The sequence below is a fragment of the Schistocerca piceifrons genome, chromosome X (genome assembly GCF_021461385.2).
Source record: "Schistocerca piceifrons isolate TAMUIC-IGC-003096 chromosome X, iqSchPice1.1, whole genome shotgun sequence".
Taxonomy (NCBI): Eukaryota; Metazoa; Arthropoda; class Insecta; order Orthoptera; family Acrididae; genus Schistocerca; species Schistocerca piceifrons.
Genome location: NC_060149.1, coordinates 476,545,004 through 476,563,293, shown reverse-complemented (window position 1 = coordinate 476,563,293; position 18,290 = coordinate 476,545,004). Strand labels below are relative to the sequence as shown.

General features: G+C 41.4%; 1 protein-coding gene across 1 annotated transcript in view; it reads right to left on the bottom strand.

Annotated features, from left to right (window-relative positions):
* Nucleotides 1–6,036: 6,036 nt before the first annotated feature.
* LOC124722138 (regucalcin-like) overlaps nucleotides 6,037–18,290 on the bottom strand; it is a 158,346-nt gene continuing 146,092 nt past the window's right edge. Inside the window, exons 5-6 of the mRNA XM_047247345.1 lie at nucleotides 18,042–18,154; nucleotides 6,037–6,298 (exon numbers count right to left, since the gene is read on the bottom strand). Coding sequence (XP_047103301.1) covers nucleotides 6,056–6,298; nucleotides 18,042–18,154 — 356 coding nt within the window. The 3' untranslated portion in view covers nucleotides 6,037–6,055. The remainder of the gene's footprint in view (nucleotides 6,299–18,041; nucleotides 18,155–18,290) is intronic.

Sequence of the window (18,290 nt, the reverse complement as noted above, 5' to 3'; positions counted from 1 at the left end):
TGCTATTGCGTCTCCTCAAAGTGTAATTTCCACCTTACTAAAACCCCCTTGTTAGAAGGGAGAAAGGAAAAAAAACTTTAGAAATACCTTCTATTTGCATTAACTATTTTACCTGTCGCTTAAGTAAATATCTGCTCAGTGATTAAGCTAATGGGAACACCTATCCTAAAAGCAACTAGCGCACTTCTGTTATGGTGGCCCTCGTGCCTATTTTGGTCCGAAAGATTGTATAAACAGGATTACATGCTCCGTATCGAACTTCTGATGTTGTTTTTTGAGTGATTGTGGATTATTAATATTGATTATAGTGCAAACGTTTGTATTTTACCAATCGTGCTTATAAGTTATTAGTGTGATTGGCTGGAATGTAATACGAAAGCTTTAGGACCATAGGTTGTCCAGGTAGAAATTTTGAAGCCATGCTGTGTTGTCAATTCATGTATTTATGTTTTATATTGCAATGAGAATTTAAATGTGGTAAACCCACGCTTTGTGATTAATAATTAAATATTTAAGAGTGCGTTCACTTAGCGCTTACTTATGTGTTGTGTTATTATTATCTTTAAAAATTATGATAGGCGTTTTAGTTTCTTAAATTAAAGCCTTTCCAATTCGAAAGTGGTGGCCCTCCCATTTTGGGCAATTGTAAGCATCGAAGCAGGATTTACTTAGTCGGTGTTATGTATTTTATGTTATGAATAAATTATTTATGTGTTGAATCACGTCTGATATGTCAATTCCTTGGCCCCGTCCACACCTTGGTCGTAGTCTTTTAATATTAAATAATCAGACCACCGTTCCACACATGTCATCCATTTGCACGCGTAACAAAAAACGAATGGCAAAGTCGCGGTGTTGCAGCCTACGCTGGAGTTTCATTTGGTGCACACCGGCTGCAGAATTTGAGGCATGTGCTGCAAGGTCGGCAATCGCCACATTGACTTCATCAACAACTGCCATGGCAATGGGCCGCCTTCCTCTCTCTGCTGCATCACCTATTTCACCTGTTTCCTCAAATTTCTTGATCATATTCTTTAGCCCATTTACTGACATGTGGCCTCTTCGCAGCTGTCTCTGTCGGTGACATACCTGCAATGCAGCACTGCTATTGCTGCGTTCTGATAAAACAAATGTTCAAATGTGTGTTAAATCTTATGGGACTTAACTGCTAAGGTCATCAGTCCCTAAGCTTACACTCTTCTTAAACTAAACACTGGACTCGCATTCGGGAGGACGACGGTTCAATCCCGTCTCCTGCCATCCTGATTTAGGTTTTCCGTGATTTCCCTAAATCGTTTCAGGCAAATGCCGGGGTGGTTCCTTTGAAAGGGCACGGCCGATTTCCTTCCCAATCCTTCCCTAACCCGAGCTTGCGCTCCGTCTCTAATGACCTCGTTGTCGACGGGACGTTAAACACTAACCACCATCACCTTCTTAAACTAAATTATCATAGGGACAAACACACACACCCATGCCCGAGGGAGGACTCGAACCTCCACCGGGACCAGCCGCACAGTCCATGACTGCTCTGATAAAACAGTTTTACCAGCAGTGCACGGTCTTTTTCCTCAATAGCCGTTGCGTTTCGTACGAGGACTTTAACCATCGTAACCCTACACAGTCACTTCACAAAAGAAATGAACACTCGTCACCAAGCGACAAACAGCACACTGATGTCAAAACAGAAAAAAGTTTCGCGTTCTGACTGCTTACAGTGCCATATTTTCTCCTGGTGCCAGCACGTGGAACTATCATTTTCTCAGCGTACTCCGCGATCGCACCCATTGATGAACATACCTAGAATGTTTCAGCATCCTGCGATGTATACAGTCAGGACTGCAGCACTCGGAATACCGTCAGTTTAATTATAACCACCTGTTATGTTTACTTGAGTCCTAATGTCTTCATTGAGAAACAGAATTATATCTACTTTTTAAAAAAATCATTTGAACTATTTATGCCATTTTCATTATTTAAATTTTATCGACTGGTGTACAGAAGTTGTGGTGGCTACACACATGAACGAGATCTAGTTACTAAAACAGAGCACAGCAGGTCTGAATAAGTATCAAGATTCAGTAAGAGTAGTTTACACCGGAAAATCGAACTCATACCACTCCAGGCGGCTTTCATGTCGCTGACCATGATCAGGATTGTCTGTTCCTTGCGATCTTCCATAAAATAGTGATTTTGTAAGTCGCTGTTAATTACTTTGTGTTTTTAATTTTCAGAAGTCACACATTTCCACATGTGCCAGCCATCAGCGTTGCTTATCGGCGTTATGTTGTTGTCTAAGTGTTTGGTATGTTATTTTGTTCCTGATTTATTTTAGGGGACTTCCGTTATTTTTCTGTCAATGTAAAATACGTGTGTATGGAGTGAGTTACTATTTTTTAGGTTTTTTATACACATAGTAACGAAGGGAGTAGTTGTGCAATATTAGTAAGATCTTATTATTTATCTACAGGGGAGACAAAATTCTGACAGCCCAGGTCAAACATACGACGAACTGTGAGTGATATCAGGTATGAGGCACGTGATCTTGAAATGCAGGACAGCCAGATCACTACATCGATACACGTGAGAGTAGTTTACCGCAAGACGCGGTGAATGAGCAGGCAGAAAATTAATCAATGCAGAGGCGTGTGCAACGACCTCGACACTAATTATTGGAAACGAGGAAGTAATAACAGAATCGGAATACCATGTCGTGCAAGAAACAGTCACGGGCATGGCAGCTGACGTTACACCGAAACTAGTCTCATTAACACCAGACTTGCGCATTCTTGAGGAATTGTCCAAAAAAGAATCTAGAACACCAGGAACGGGATAAAAATCGGAGTCAGGAACAGGACCGAAAGCAGGCTGAGGATTTACAAAAATTAAAACAGATTCAAGGAAGTTTTTTATGAGCAGAATAGGAAAACTGATGAACGTTTCGAAAAATGGAGTAGACAGACGGATGGTATTACTGCTGCAGGTTGGTCCATGGCATAGTTGTTACATCGTGAGATTGATGAAGTTATGAATGATGTGGAGGAGTGATTTCTGCGTTTCTTTTGCTGTTCTACTTGTTTTCTTAATGCCATCTGACACCTATCCTGCTGCTTTGGTAATCTAAAGTGTGTTGGATGTACTCAAAAACCACGGGTTCATGAGTGTACCAGGTTCGTCATGATTGTTTACCATATTTTATTATTGCATCCATGTTTTTATCATTGTTGGTATACTGACACAGTGACTAGTCCAGGGGCCCTTTTCTTCAACTTTTCGTGTAAGTCGTTCTTCATTCACTTCATAAAGTTTCTCACACAGTTTCATGCAGCTGATATTGTTCACCATAGGAATATAGAGCTATGTGTTGCAATGTTTCTTGAAGCCGTTGATATTTTGCGAGTGATTCTATTGTTGTTAGAATATTAACACAGTGACTGTCACGACAGAGCACTTCATTTTTTCGATCTTTACATACAAGTTGTTCACCATACTCTGAGTATATACATGTAGTTTCTTAGGCATATTATCCTCTCTTATTTGCATAAGATAAAATTATTTGTATTACCGCTATATATGTAATCGTTATACCGATTTGCGTGCATGTCCATTTCTGAATTTTATTACGAGATGTTTACTATTCAGTAAACATATATGTACACTACTACCATGGTGTATATTTTATATATAATGTTCAGTTAGTGTGATGCGTTGTTTTATTATTATTGTTTTGTAATTTACTTGCCAAATTTATGAAACACCGACCGTCTTTGAGTCTGGCACGCAAGGTACTCACCATTCACTAAGTATACTTATGTATTATTTCATGTTCACTTTCTTTGATCATACTTGTCCGGTGTGTACCTTTTACTATTGTTATGTGTGTAAATGATCTATTAAATTAAATGACACATCCATAACTGAGGGCTTATGCAGGATGATCAACATTCAAAGCATATATGTAGACGTTCTTAAACATTTATGTCTGATGTTGTACATCCATACCATTTATTGTTCTTGTTTTTGATGTGTAGGGAAATTTAGTGTCACGTATGATTTATTCAGTAGAAAGAGCTTCATAAACTGTCTGATTGTACGGCGGGCGACAGTCAGGTTGGTATCCCACTTGTCTGAGGCATCCCCAGACAGGTCTTTACTGATCATCGGGGCCCAGTTCAAAGTAGGACTCATCGCTGAAAACAGTTCTACTCCAGTCAATGAGATTCCAGGCCGAAGACGTGTTTGGAGACGACCCAGACAGCGGTGGGTTACCAACCTGACTATAGCCCGCCGTACGGGCTGACGGCCACGGATGATTGGTGCACCGTTTCCTTGCATTACAGGACCCTTCGGTTGTCATCTGCGGCACCCTTACAGCACAGCGGTACGTCGACGTACCGCTACGCCCCGTTTTGTTGCCTTTCATGTCAAGACATCCTGACCTTACATTTCGGCAAGATAATGCCAGCCGCCCACGGTGAGAGTTTCTGCTGCTTGCCTTCGTGTATGTCAAACGCTACCTTGGCCAACACGGTCGCCGCATCTCTCCCCAATTGCAAACGTTTGGAGTATTATGGACAGGTCCTTCCAACCAGCTCGGAATTTTGATCATCTAACGCAGCAACTGAACATAATTTGGAACGATATCTCTCTGGTAGACATGCAACAACTCTATCAACCAACGCGTTAGTGACTTGCTCAATTTTTGAAGCACTTTCTCTTGAATAAATCATCCAACTTTTCCAAAATTGTTTATTTCGCTGTTATTGACTCTTACTTAACTGATTGATTTTGTGGCCATCCGCCCTGTGTGGTATTGTGAGTACGTGTGCTTTTGGAATTCTGATTAAATGGCATATCGAGCTCGATCAGATGAGTAAGATGGACACATACATTTGTGGAAAGTTTCTGCCAGTCAATAATTTTTACATTTTCGTGCTTCTGTGTGTGGTGGAAATTAATTCTCGGGCCCTACTTAACCTCACCTCCCTTGTACTCCCCACTGTCCTCTAGGCCCCACAGAGCGCCTAGCCAGTTCGATCGCTGTAGATGAATAGACACATGTTTCCTACGTGAAGTTTCGTGTGTGTGAATGACGCTGATGCTCGTTTTGATCCACACATCCGCATAAAACGCGCTGCACTTAATTAAGTCCCATTCCTCCCAATTTCTTTGTTTTGTCTGGGATTATATGAATTAATGGATGGGTTTCCCAGTGTGAAATATTAGATTTATACTTAACCTTGTGCCATACGATGGTGAGTTACCAGAAAGGTTTCTTTTTGTAACGTTATGTGACAGATGTACCTTGTAATCAATTATCTTAGGAATTAGTAACCTCACCCAGCATATCAATAGCGTCTCTCTCTCTCAGTACTTTTTGTTAGTCCCCGAAAAGAGAACAATATGAACATGAGCTCCGGAAACATTAAGGAAACGTTAGTCTTTCCACATTCTTATCCGCAATTTGCAATGCTCATGACGTCATGTTCCTTTTATGCTGTATGACTGTCATATGTTTGATTGAATCCTAATGTCGTTATCTGTTGCGATACGGAACTAAATTCATTTTATTGATTAATCTTTTTTTTGCCATTAATACCATTTGCATTTCTTAAATTCCATCAACTGGCATAAAAAAAGTAGTGTAAACTACACACATGAGCGAGACCTAGGGAATATCACGGGCGTAAACGAGACTTAATTGCTGAAACAGAGCGCAGCAGGTCTGAATAAGTATAAAGAACCTATAAGAATCTTTTAAGCCGGACAATCGATCTCACAAAACACGATCCTTTCATTATGAACATACAGAAAGTACAACCAATACAACATGTAATTAAAATTCATTTAGCGTGTTTATTTTTTCATGCTCCATTCGCGCAGTAGAACCCCCTTACGGTGTCACAGCTGTAGTGAAACATTTTTGGATGAATATTCTTTATATCAGACGGCGCTAAAACAGAATATATTATGAGATATGGGTTTAACATATAGTAGCTGGTTTTAACAGGAAGGAGGTAAGGGAAGAGAAGAAGAATGTTAACGTTTTATAAGCGCTTTATTGAAGATGAGGGCTGGCAACGCGGTTGGCCTTCTTGCCGCTGACGCCGAGCCCAGTTACACGGATGACGCAGCCGGCTAGAGGCGTCTGCTGCAGCTGCTCCTGGGTCAGCCCCATGCGCGAAGTCGTCACGTACAGGTCCGACAGATCGGGGCCGCCCCACGCCACAGACGTCACCAGCAATGCCGGCATGTTTAGCTCCTGCAGAATTGCTCCACTGCGCGGGTCCACGTTGATCACCTGGGTGAACAAAGCGTGACCGATCAATCTTCCCGCAAAAATACCTCGCTCTCACACGGGACGTGTCTCATCGTGAAGCACGCAGAACGTGCTTGGTGTACACTCAGAAACGAGCTGTTCCACCACACGGAACGTGTTGTTCAACGTAATTCGCGCAGTTGAATGCGTTTGGCTGTATCTGGCGTGCAAACTACATAGTTTATTTACGAAAATGGACGCGCGTAAAATAGCTAGATTAGCTCTGTTAGCGTTCTTCGAAGATGAGCACGAAAATCGCGCAGAAGATTGAGGATGCGTCGACGGGTTGAACAACTAATTTAAAAACTTGCCTTGTTGTTCCTTTGGAGTCATTAACCCTGCTCACTACACTACATTCGACAGATGTCAACTGAGTCTGTACCTTTAGTCTTACGAAGTCCAGAACGCTTTAACCCCCGTTATGTCATTAACTGATATACAGGGTGATTCAAAAGTAGCTCCACACACTTAGTAGGTGTAATGCATGCATCAAAATAAGAGTAGAATGTTAAATAAAGTTTTGTCTGAAACTGCTTTATTTCAAAGCTATGCAGTAGAGTAGGGATCACAAGTGCAACACAAACAACACGAAATTAATTCCACTCAGAAAGCAACGACGCGAAGGTACCCGAAATCCAGCACAACTACGAACTCTACCTTTACCCCAGAATGTTAAAAACGATGTGCATGTATACGAAGATAGTGACACCCTCGACTTTTTACCGCTCTCGGAATGTTGCAGGCTTCGTCCATCTCATTCTGCACAATTGTACGGCTATTTTCAGTTAACTGCTGTAGTTGTGCTACATTCTTAATTGCAACGCCATACACGAGCTCCTTGAGACAGCCCTAAAGGTAGAAGTCAAGGGGTTAAGATCCGGAGATGTGGCGGGCCAAGTAACAGGTTCTGCACGACCTGTCCACTTATCGGGATAAGCAACTTCGAGATTCTCTCTTGCCTCCCGACTGAAATGTGCAGGGGTAACGCCTACAAAGCTTCAGTCGATATGCAGGCGAACACGACACGCCAAAAGCCTGTACTGGCCCATGATATAATGCCACCCACAAATTACATTTACGCACAATAACTCGCAAATGAAGGAGTTCAGACAAAACTTTATTGAATATTTTACTCTTATTTTGATGCATACATTACACCCGCGAAGTGTGTACAGTTACTTTTGAATCACCCTGTATAATTATAACAAATCATACCAAGTTGTTGATGAATCTTCAGTGTACCAGCTCATTGAAATAGCATACTTCCATAGCACGCAATTTATAATACGAGAAACGACAAATACGAGAAGCCTTTAACCACCAATCAGTCGTTTCACAAAACTTTATCGTTACTAATCGTGATAGAATCGAGGCTCTTCGACACATCCTCAGTGTGTTGGCGCTTTGGAACAATGTGTACAGATACCACGTAAGTTATAACATAGGGCCAACAAATAAGGTCCCAAGCTGCAAGCGATGTAATTCAGTATGGCATCTACGTGTGTCGGACAAAAGCGGTTTGGATCTGTTTCGCCACGTTCCTACACGATGCAAGAATGTAATGTCTTATTTTGCCTTTCATGTTTGCAAATTTTTCTCATCATAGAATTCCGGTTGTGACGTCACAAAACTCCACAGTTTCCACGTCCACGTCTGCCTTCAAGTCCTATATGGGGATAGCTAACGAGTACCACCTTTTGAGGGATATTGTTGTGAAGTTTAGCAGTTTCCAAAGCCATGCCTCTGGGGTCGAGGACGCTAGAGAGAGGTTGAAACTTAACAAGGATGGCTACGATTTAAACAAATCAATATTGCAATTGACAACACTGGCGTTTATTTAATGCTATTAGTAGATTTATATTTTGCAGAAACGAATAGAGTCATAGGTAACTTACGTACGTTTATATTATCTCAGTTTTCATATACGAGGGGTATGATAAATTTTTAATGAACACCTTGAAAAAATAAATTTACTTAATTTATTTTTATGTTAACTGATTCCTCCGTCGCCCCTCGGTACAACAACTACACAATTATAAATGAAAGGCACTACACTGTGTATGTTCTACAATATTAATTTGTATCGTTAACCGGTTTCCGGCTTAAAAGGCCATCATCGGACTTTAACTGACCACCTCCCGTCAAAGAGAGCGCAATATTCGTGAACGGCATTGAAAAATAAGTTATGAACCGAGAATAAGGCACGATTACAGATTGAATGTCATCTATGACAGTGCAGTGTTATGTAGTTAAAAATGTCAAACAGAAAATAAGCATAAAAGGGAAAAAGCATAAAAAATTAAATTAAAATTAAAACTCGAGAAAACAGTGCCATATAACATTGTAAATTAAGTTAACAGTCACAATAACTAAAATTAATACAAGAAGAGAGTACTGAAGAGTAGCGTGAAGAAGAATTACACTTAGGTAGCAAAAGTCATGGGATAGCTCCTAATATCGTTTCGGGCCTCCTCCTGCCCGGTGTTGTGCAGGCAATCGACGTGGCATGCCCTGTGCAAGTAGTTGGAAGTTCCCTGCAGAAATATTGAGCCATGCAGCCTCTATAACCATCCATTAATTGCGAAAGTGCTACCGGAGCAGGAGTTCGTGCACAAACTGATCTAACGATTATGTCCCATAAATGTTCGATCTGGGTGGCTAAATCATTCGTTCGAAGAACCCAGCCTATATTCCATACAAACACAGCCCACAAAATTATGGAGCCACCATCAGCTTGTACAGTGACAACTTGGGTCCATGGAATCGTGGGGTCTGTGCCACACTCAAAATCTACCATCAGCTCTAATCAACTGAACTCGCGAACAGGCCACGTTTTTCTAGTCGCCTAAGGTCCAATAGATATGCCCCCGAGCCCAGAAGTGGCGCTGCAGGACATATGCTGATAGCAAAGGCCCTCACGTCGGTCGTCTGCTGCCATAGCCCATTAACGCCAAATTTCGCCGTTCTGACCTTACGAAAAAATTCGTCGAACGCCCCACGTTGATTCTGCGGTTATTTCACGCAGCGTTGCTTGTATGTTAGCACTGACAACTCTACACAAACGCCATTGCTCTCGGTCGTTAAGTGAAGGCCATCGGCCATTGCGTGGTCCGTGGTGAGAGGTAGTATCGAAAATTTCGTATTCTCGGCACACTCTTGAGACTGTGGATCTCGGAATACTGAATTCCCTTACGATTTCCCAAGTAGAATCTCCCATGCGTCTAGCTACAACTACCAGTACGCGATCAGAGTCTGTTAATTTCCGTCGTGTGGCCATAAAGACGTCGGAAAGCTTTTCACATGAATCACCTGAGTACCAATGACAGCTCCGCCAAGATACTGACCTTTCATACCTTGTGTATGCGACACTACCACCATCTTAATATGTGCATATCGCTATCCCATGAATTGCGTCATGTCCGTGTATATATGGAAGGTGATACACAAACAGTGTAAAAGTCAGAATTGACAATTATAACAGAAAATACATAAGATAATTTTTTACCAGTTGTGTGAAGAATTCTCTCACTGTAGGGAAGATGTACATATTAGAAAACAACAGAATACGTGCTGTACATAAACAATCACAATAAAATAAATAAATGCAGGAAAGCTGGAGGAATAGAATAGAGCACACAGTTTGAGAAGCATTGGAAGACAGTGAGGATTAAGTGACGTTAAGACGAGTGGGAGTAGTTAAATCAGGATTAAAAATGATTTCAGAGCTTATGACATATGAAGTGTTTGGCTTTTCTTTACTTAGTGAAGGAGACAGGACTGTGGCCCTAATTCTGCACATACCCCGAAAATGTGAAGTCATAACTCTGCTATCTCCAGCTGCGTTCATCTTGAGCCAACCTAGTTAATATATCTCTGCCTCACGGATCAATATAAAACTTATCACAATCATGACATGTAATTTGGTATAGCTCCCTCTGGGTAATGACTGTGTCTTTACTAATGAAAATAGACTGAACTCTGCTGCTTATCACATAATAGGAAACTCACATAACACAAAATCCTACAGTTGCAGGAAAATCACAAACATTTTAAGACTTTTATGTTGAGTGAATGCTGAACGATTATGTTCCTCTACAAGGAAGCCTTATGCTTACAACACAACAAACACGCATTACGAAAGATTTAAGGCAGTATATCTGAACAAACAAAAATTTTAAAAGCCTACGTAGAAAATAGAATATGGCTTATAGGGGTATCTCATCTATGAAAATATCATTTACAGTCCTGTTATTCGTGAAGCTGTTACGATTAATTGCATCAAATGTGTGTATACGAACTTCATTATACATAGTGGCCTACGGCAGGCACCGTTAGAAGTCCATCTGTACTAGCTTCCCTACAGTTATGGGCAAAATTTAACAGAGGTAGGGTTAACTAGACTGAGCGGGATCCTGGTCACTACCGTCCCACGCTCCCGGCAAGTGCTGCATTATGGGGTAGCTGGCAGCTGGAACGTCAGAGGACAACGAAGAGAACTGCAAGCAACATAAAAAATGAGCCACCTGGCTACGACAGTTATCCGTCCGCATAGTGTCATGTCACGTATCGTCAAGAATTGTAGGATCATCTAGAAGACTGTCATTTGTCTCTTGCATCGACTTACTGAACACAAATGTGCCGACGTATCGCCGCAGGCTACTCCTCTATATCATCCACCGACACCAACTCACCTTCACCACATCTGATTTTTTATACCCCTGACTGTGTAAAACATTTTCTTTTGTAGGTTGTGTGTCTGATTATTGTCCCTATTTTGTTGTTCGTGTGGAACCCGATTCGTACATTAGTTTTACGAAAATTATCTACTATTCTGTCTTATATAGCACCATAACAAGATGCAATGTATTTCGTTTTTTCTGTTCTGCTCCTCTTGTTAATGTTAATATCAAAAAACTTCAAAACTGGTTTTTCCTACTGTTGATCCCACTGTAAACTGTTCTAACTACGATGTTATAATGTTTTGTAGATTTTTGAAAATGGCTTAATACCGAGATTGCAGTCATAATATAAAATTCTAACAGCTGAAGGCAAGATGAAATCCTTTAAAAATTTATAGAAGCTGTGAACTCATATTACAAGAAAATAATCGATAAGAAATAGTTTGAGCACATGTTGAGGTGAAGCATAAAACGACTTTCCGTTAAGAAAATCATTAATTTTATAAGACACCAGCTCATTAAGAGTAAAATGTTTTGTCCATCGACTTGTGTATACCACTTATAATTTCGAGTAGTATCTGCAGACATAGTTATCCGACAAGAGATACTCTGAGAAACCGTTCCACACTCTTTAAGAAACATTATGACATGTGATCAGATGATTTTTCAGCAAAGCAGGATCGAAAACAGACATTCCTTTTCTCAGTAGACAGAGAGTTTATTTTCACGGAGGACGGACGATATTTTTATTTCAGTCCTGACAACTAAGCAACGGAAAGCCACGGCGCAGGTTTAAATGGAGAACTTCGTGCGGAAATTGCAGATGTTTCCACAACAACTGTTAGCTTAAACGTGAGGAGTTACACTTATTTCACACAGTTTCTGCAACGCTAAATGTTTTCAAAACAATTTGTTGGTCTTCATATCCGTCGCGTAAAGAAGAGACAAAATGAACTACATTTTATCTCAGTAGCCCTGGAATGTCTTCTTGCTGCATGAAACGTAGCTTTGTGGTGTTTGCCCTGCAATAGTGTATTCCGGCAGATTTTCCTCTGAATTGTAGCACATTTCTCAAAGATTTTTGCGAAACATTTCAACGCCAAAATTGACATGTGTCTGTCTTTTTAAGAGTTTTTGAATGCCGTTAACAAATGTATACCGTTCCATTAAGAAATATAATCTAGCACCTTGTTTTATACAAGAATTATGAGTATTAACTATTTAACAAATTTATGTGTTCCTATCTATCTTACCATTTTCTGGAAACCTAGTTTTCACTGAGGTGACAAAACTCGTGGGACACCTCCTCATATCGTGTCGACCCCTCCCACCTTTTGCCCAGCGTAGTGCACCAGCTCGACGTGGCATGGACTCAGCAAGTCGTTGGAAGTCCCCTGCAGAAATATTGAGCCGTGCTGCCTCTAAAGCCGTTCATAATTGCGAAAGTGTGGCCAGTGTACGATTTTATGCGTGAACTGACCTCTCGATCATGTCCCACAAATATTCGATAAGATTCATGTCGGGCGATATGTGTGGCCAGATCATTCACTTGAATTGTCCAGAATGTTCTCCAAACCAATCGCGAACAATTGTGGCCCGGTGACATGGCGCATTGTCATCCGTAAAAATTCCATCATTGTTTGGGACATGAAGTCCATGAGTGGCTGCGATTGGTCACCAAGTAGCCGAACATAACAATTTCTAGTCAAAAAATGGTTCAAATAGCTCTAAGCACTATGGGACTTAACATCTGAGGTCATCAAACCTCTATACTTAGAACTACTTAAACCTAACTAACCTAAGGACATCACACACATCCATGCCCGAGGCAGGATTCGAACCTTCGACCGTAGCAGCAGCGCAGTTCCAGACTGAAGCGCCTAGAACCGCTCGGCCACAGTGCCCTGCAATTTCCAGTCGATCATCGCTTCAGTTGGACCAGAGGACCCAATCCATTCCATGTAAACACAGTCCACACCGTTGTGGGGCAAGCATCAGCTTGCACAACGCCTAGTTGACGACTTGGGTCCATGGCTTCGTGAGATCTGCGCCACACTCGAATCATGCCATCAGCTATTACGAAGTGAAATCTGGCGCCCAATCGATAAGGTCACGAGCCCAGGAGATGCGCTGCAGGCGATTTTTTGCTGTTAACAAAAACACTCGCTGCCAAAGCCCATAACCGCTAGGTTTCGCCCCACTGTCCTAACGGATACGTCCGTCGTACGTCCCACATTGATTTCTGTGATTATATCACACAGCGTTAGTTGTCAATCCACCTCCAAAGTATGTTAATTCCTGCTGTGTGGCCATAATCACGTTGGAAACCTTTCCACATGAATTAGCTCTGTACAAATGACAGCTCCGCCAACGCAATGCCCTTTTATAACATGTGTACGCGATACTGCCGCCATTTGTATATGAGCATATCACTATCGCTATCGCCAGTGTAATCAGTTAGACGAAAATCAGCTAGAGGCCAGATGTAGTACAGTGATTAAAGTGCTCGATAATTGTTCATCAAGCCCATTTTCTACCGAAAATACGCATAGGACGGAATTCTATTGCAGATATTTTTGTAATGCTAGTACACAAGAGATTACCAGGTGAAGACTGAGCGAACTAGTTTCTTCTGTAAATATTTTTACATCTGCACATTACATTTACACTAAATGACAGTATGCAAGTAGGTTCCAATTTGTCGCATTTGCAACACTTGTATTTTTATTATCTACGGATATATTGAAGCAATTACGCTCTTTTTAATGGATCTTTTGTGTTTGTCGTACACACGTTTATTACTGGAGCGCAGTACGACCAGAGGAAGAGAGCATACACACTCACGCAATGGAAAGCCCAGATCAGTACAGAACCCTGAGGGTAACAGGGAATCAGGTGTAGGAACGCATAAGCAAGAACGGGGTACCAGGTGTAGGAACGTGCAAGCAATATCACTGTGCTGCATAAATTCAGATACCAAAGTTACAATTAAACAAGCACAGAGCAGAGTCTAAAAGGGCATTACTTGTTTAACGGAATTCGAAACCTTTTGAAAATAAGATTCCAGTCCTATAAATAAAAGAAAGAAAAAAATCTCTGGCCGAACAGGCCTCGGAAGGCCCAATGGTACCGACAGGCCGCTGTGTTATCCTCCAACGGTAGGCGTCACTAAATGCGGATATGGAGGGGCACACCGCTCTCCTGGCCGTTGACAGTTTTCGTGGCCGGAGCCGCTAATCCTCAATCAAGTAGCTCCTCAATTGGCCTCAAGGGCTGAGTGCACCCCATATTCCAACAGCGCTCGGCAGACGCGAACGGTGACCCATCCAAGTGTTATCCAAGCCCGACAGCGCTTAACTTCGCTGATCTGACGAGAACAGGTGTTAGCGCTGCGGCAGGGCCGTTGGCATTTTACTGCTATAACATTTGTAAAAGTTTGCGGTGAAATTTGGCAAACATACGCAGTTACTTACTAAATTCAAGTGCCGAGGCAGGGATTGAGGCAGCATCTACCCGCTGGAGATATAAACAACGGAAGCAGTTTAACATTTGGCATCGGACCAGTGCAACTAAATGCAAATACGCAAGCTTCAGGCGCAGTCGCATTCAAGTTTACGTGCCAATATTATCATACGCGTACTTCAGGATACGACCTTTTCTGAAACAGGTTACCTCATATACGTGATCAGTGTCTTGCTAATATGAAAGGGATAGTAAACTGTCCACAGTCCGAAGGACGGTTTGAGCATCGTAGTGATTTACGTCGCACGTTCGTGTTGGATGTGGTAAGGTCTTGCCTTCTCCTGACTTTTGAGCTGATTTAGTCAGCCACTTACAATGCGCTACAGTTTAGCCTGGACACCAGACCACAGCGCCACATCTTGTTTTGCATATTAAAAAATCATGCCAGAGGTTAAATAAGTGACAAGTGATCCAAGAAACGACTGCAAAGAAACGAAGGAAGATAGTTTTAACGACCCGTCGACGGCGAAATCATTGGAGACGGAGCAGAAGTTCCGATTGGGAAAGGATGGGGAAGGAAATCATATGTACTCTTTTCAAAGGACTATCTTGGAAATTCTCTTATGCGAGTTAGAACAACGGATAATCTTAATCTGGATAACTCAACGGGAACTTGACAGCTGTCCCGAATTCGACTTCATTGACTTAACTACTGCGCCACCTCGCTTGGTAGGTGCATCGAAGCTTGAACCTTGGGATTTTTGATCTTACTGAAAAAGATACAACCCCATAAAGAACGCTACAGCTTGATGTTTAATTAGAAACAAGTTGAATTCCTGTTGCGCGTATCGTCTAAAATAAAAAGGTTTACGATACATGAAGACCAAGTATAAAGTACATATCAACAGACTACTTGCGTGCCGTCTAACTCCATACAATGTGACTGCGCCGGTAAAACAACAAAATGATTAAACCTAAACAGTATTTATTTATCGTAATTCTAATGCAACGCATAGTTTCTTACAGTGTTCCGGGAATTCATAATTGTAACGTTAGTAACATTACTTGCACTTTAGGCATAAAAATGAGCTATGGAAAATCTGTATTTGTTTGCTATGTGTATCACCTCAGCCTTTCAAATAAATAAAACGGTCGTCATTTTTTTTACGTTAGGGGGCTTATGATCACATGCACATACTGATCCTCTTGAACAAGCTGACAGATTTCGGAATTCATTCGAGGTTGATATATGGTATCAGTAACCTGGTCGCTCAAAGAACAATCTCCGTCCGAATCAAAGGAAACATCCTTAGTCCGTTTCTTGTCTCCTTGGGTTTGCCTCAGGGTGCAAATTAAACCCTCTCTTGTATATTCTTCACACTCATGATTTAGAACGAACCATCACTCGGCCCACAAGAATTTTACAATATGCGGAGGAAGTATGTGTTTATCCAACTGCATACTCATATCTTTAGGCCAAAATGGAATTATTCATTACTGTAGAACATATTGACGAATGGGTGTCTAACAATGGGATGGAACTTTCGGCTGTATTTTGCATTCATCATCAGCGTTGAAAGCAAACTTGTCATTGAGTATTGGTAACGCTAAAACTGAATGCTTATGACTTTGGACATTTTAACTGCCCAGTTGCACATCATACAAAGAAATGGAGAAAGCAGGGTTCTTCTATTACCTACAAAACTAATACTCAAGTAATATAATAACTCTGCAACCTGTAACAAAGTAACACTGAATAAACTTTGATTAAAAATCATAGTAGAAGAGAAAATAAAAAATCACACCAATAAAATATAGATCTTCAATCAGAACTTAAATAACAAAAATATTTATTTATGATTTGTCACGTAAGCAGGTTTAGAAAGTTCACGCTTAGAAGAGGATGCAAAGATCCCTAAAGACAAGTGATCAGACGAAAATTTCTGTAGGAAGTCTATGGAACAAGCGTTGTGTTTCATAAACTGAAGAAGAAGACGTGAATTTCAGACAACTATGTTTTGTTAAATAAAGAGGTATAAGATTCTTTTATCAGCTAGTAACCATACACACTCTGTGTGTATGATATATCATTTGTGTATAATATATCATTTCGTACAATCTCGATACACAAAAACTTCCACCGGAGAATTGTAATATGTATTATGTTTAGATGAAATGAAATGTGTCTTCCGTTTGTGACACCATTGCTCTGCCCACACGGCGGGTATTTACGAATTGTTTACAAAAGTATATGAAAACTATGTATGGTAGAGTTAACATGTTTGTGAACGATTCGTCCGACTTCGGAAACACTAAGTCAGACTTACCAGTTTCTTCACACTAAAACATATTCCTTGTATTTACCATAGCAGCAAATTCATACCAATCTACGTGATTAACTTTTCCAACCATTTTTAGGAAATTTTGCACGTAGGGATATTATTACATACAAAGGTATCCGGACACGCATTCGTGGACATTAATACGGCGTGAGCCCCATTGTTCACCAAAAAGACGGCTTGATCTCTGCTGGGGACGCTTTCGCTGAAGTGACTAAATGTGTGTGGAATAATGGTAGCCCGTCATCCCTCGAGAACCGAAACCAGAGAAAGATGCATCGTTGGACGCTGGGGTCAGGAGCGTAGTCAACGTTCTATGTCATCTCAAAAAGGGTTCTATTGCGTTCAGATCGGGACTCTGGGCCGGCCAGTCCTTTTCGGGAATGATATTGTCCACAAACCATTGCCTCATATATTGTCCACAAACCATTGCGTCATAGACAGCGTGCACTGTCAGGCAGATACAGTCATCGTCACTAACTGTTCTTCTACTGTACGCATTACACAATGCTGTAAAATGTGTTCATACCCTTCCGCATTTTGCGTTTTAAGCACAATAAGGACAACACATCCTACCCACGAAAAACACCCGCTTACAGTAACACCACCTCCTCCATACTTCACTGTTGGCTCTGCACCCTTCCATCAGATTTTCACTGGGTATAGCGTGATTTATAATTTAAAATCACTTGTTTCCAGTCACCCATCGTCCAGTGGCATCACTCTAAACACCATCTCGGGCGATCTTAGTACTGACTACATAAATGTGTGGCTTACAACAGTTACTGTGCCAGCTGGACTTTTGGTAGCACACTGGAACTCGAGAGTGATTTCTTTCTCTGATTTCATACGATAAAACACCCTCCGTATTTCTCGACGGGCCCTATCCCCCACTACATGAGCTCTGCCGGGTCTCGGTTTAGCTATGAATGCTCCTTCACGTTTCAACTTCACAGTCACATCACGAACAGTGGACGCGGGCAGCTTTGCAAGTGTTGAAATGCCCCTGATCGATTTGTTACTCGGTTGAGATTCCATGACTACTTCACGTTCGAAGTCGTCCAGCTCTCCTGACCGGTCATTACTGCTGTTGCTGCTTCTCTGCTGGCAACGCAAAGCTCCCCGCCTCCTTTTACACTGATGGGTTCACCTCTGGTGACATTCAGTGGTCATTTCTGCACTACAAAGGGGTGTCCGGATACTTTTGATCAAATAATGTATATACGATCTGACGGGAGAACTCACCCTTCCTCCTTTGAAGACAGCTATCCAGAGATTTCCTTTGTTGTCTATTGTCATTCCGTCAGGAAGCTCACCTGTTCCAGTGGAATTCAACTGGAAAACAGTTTTGTTTGCCCCTGTGGAAAGAGAACAGAAAGTCAATGCATTATTATCACGTAACGCACCAAAACTACTGATTGTGCAATCGACACACTACTGTACTCATACGTAAATAACAGATATCGAGCGATTTGTCCAAGGTTTAACACACTG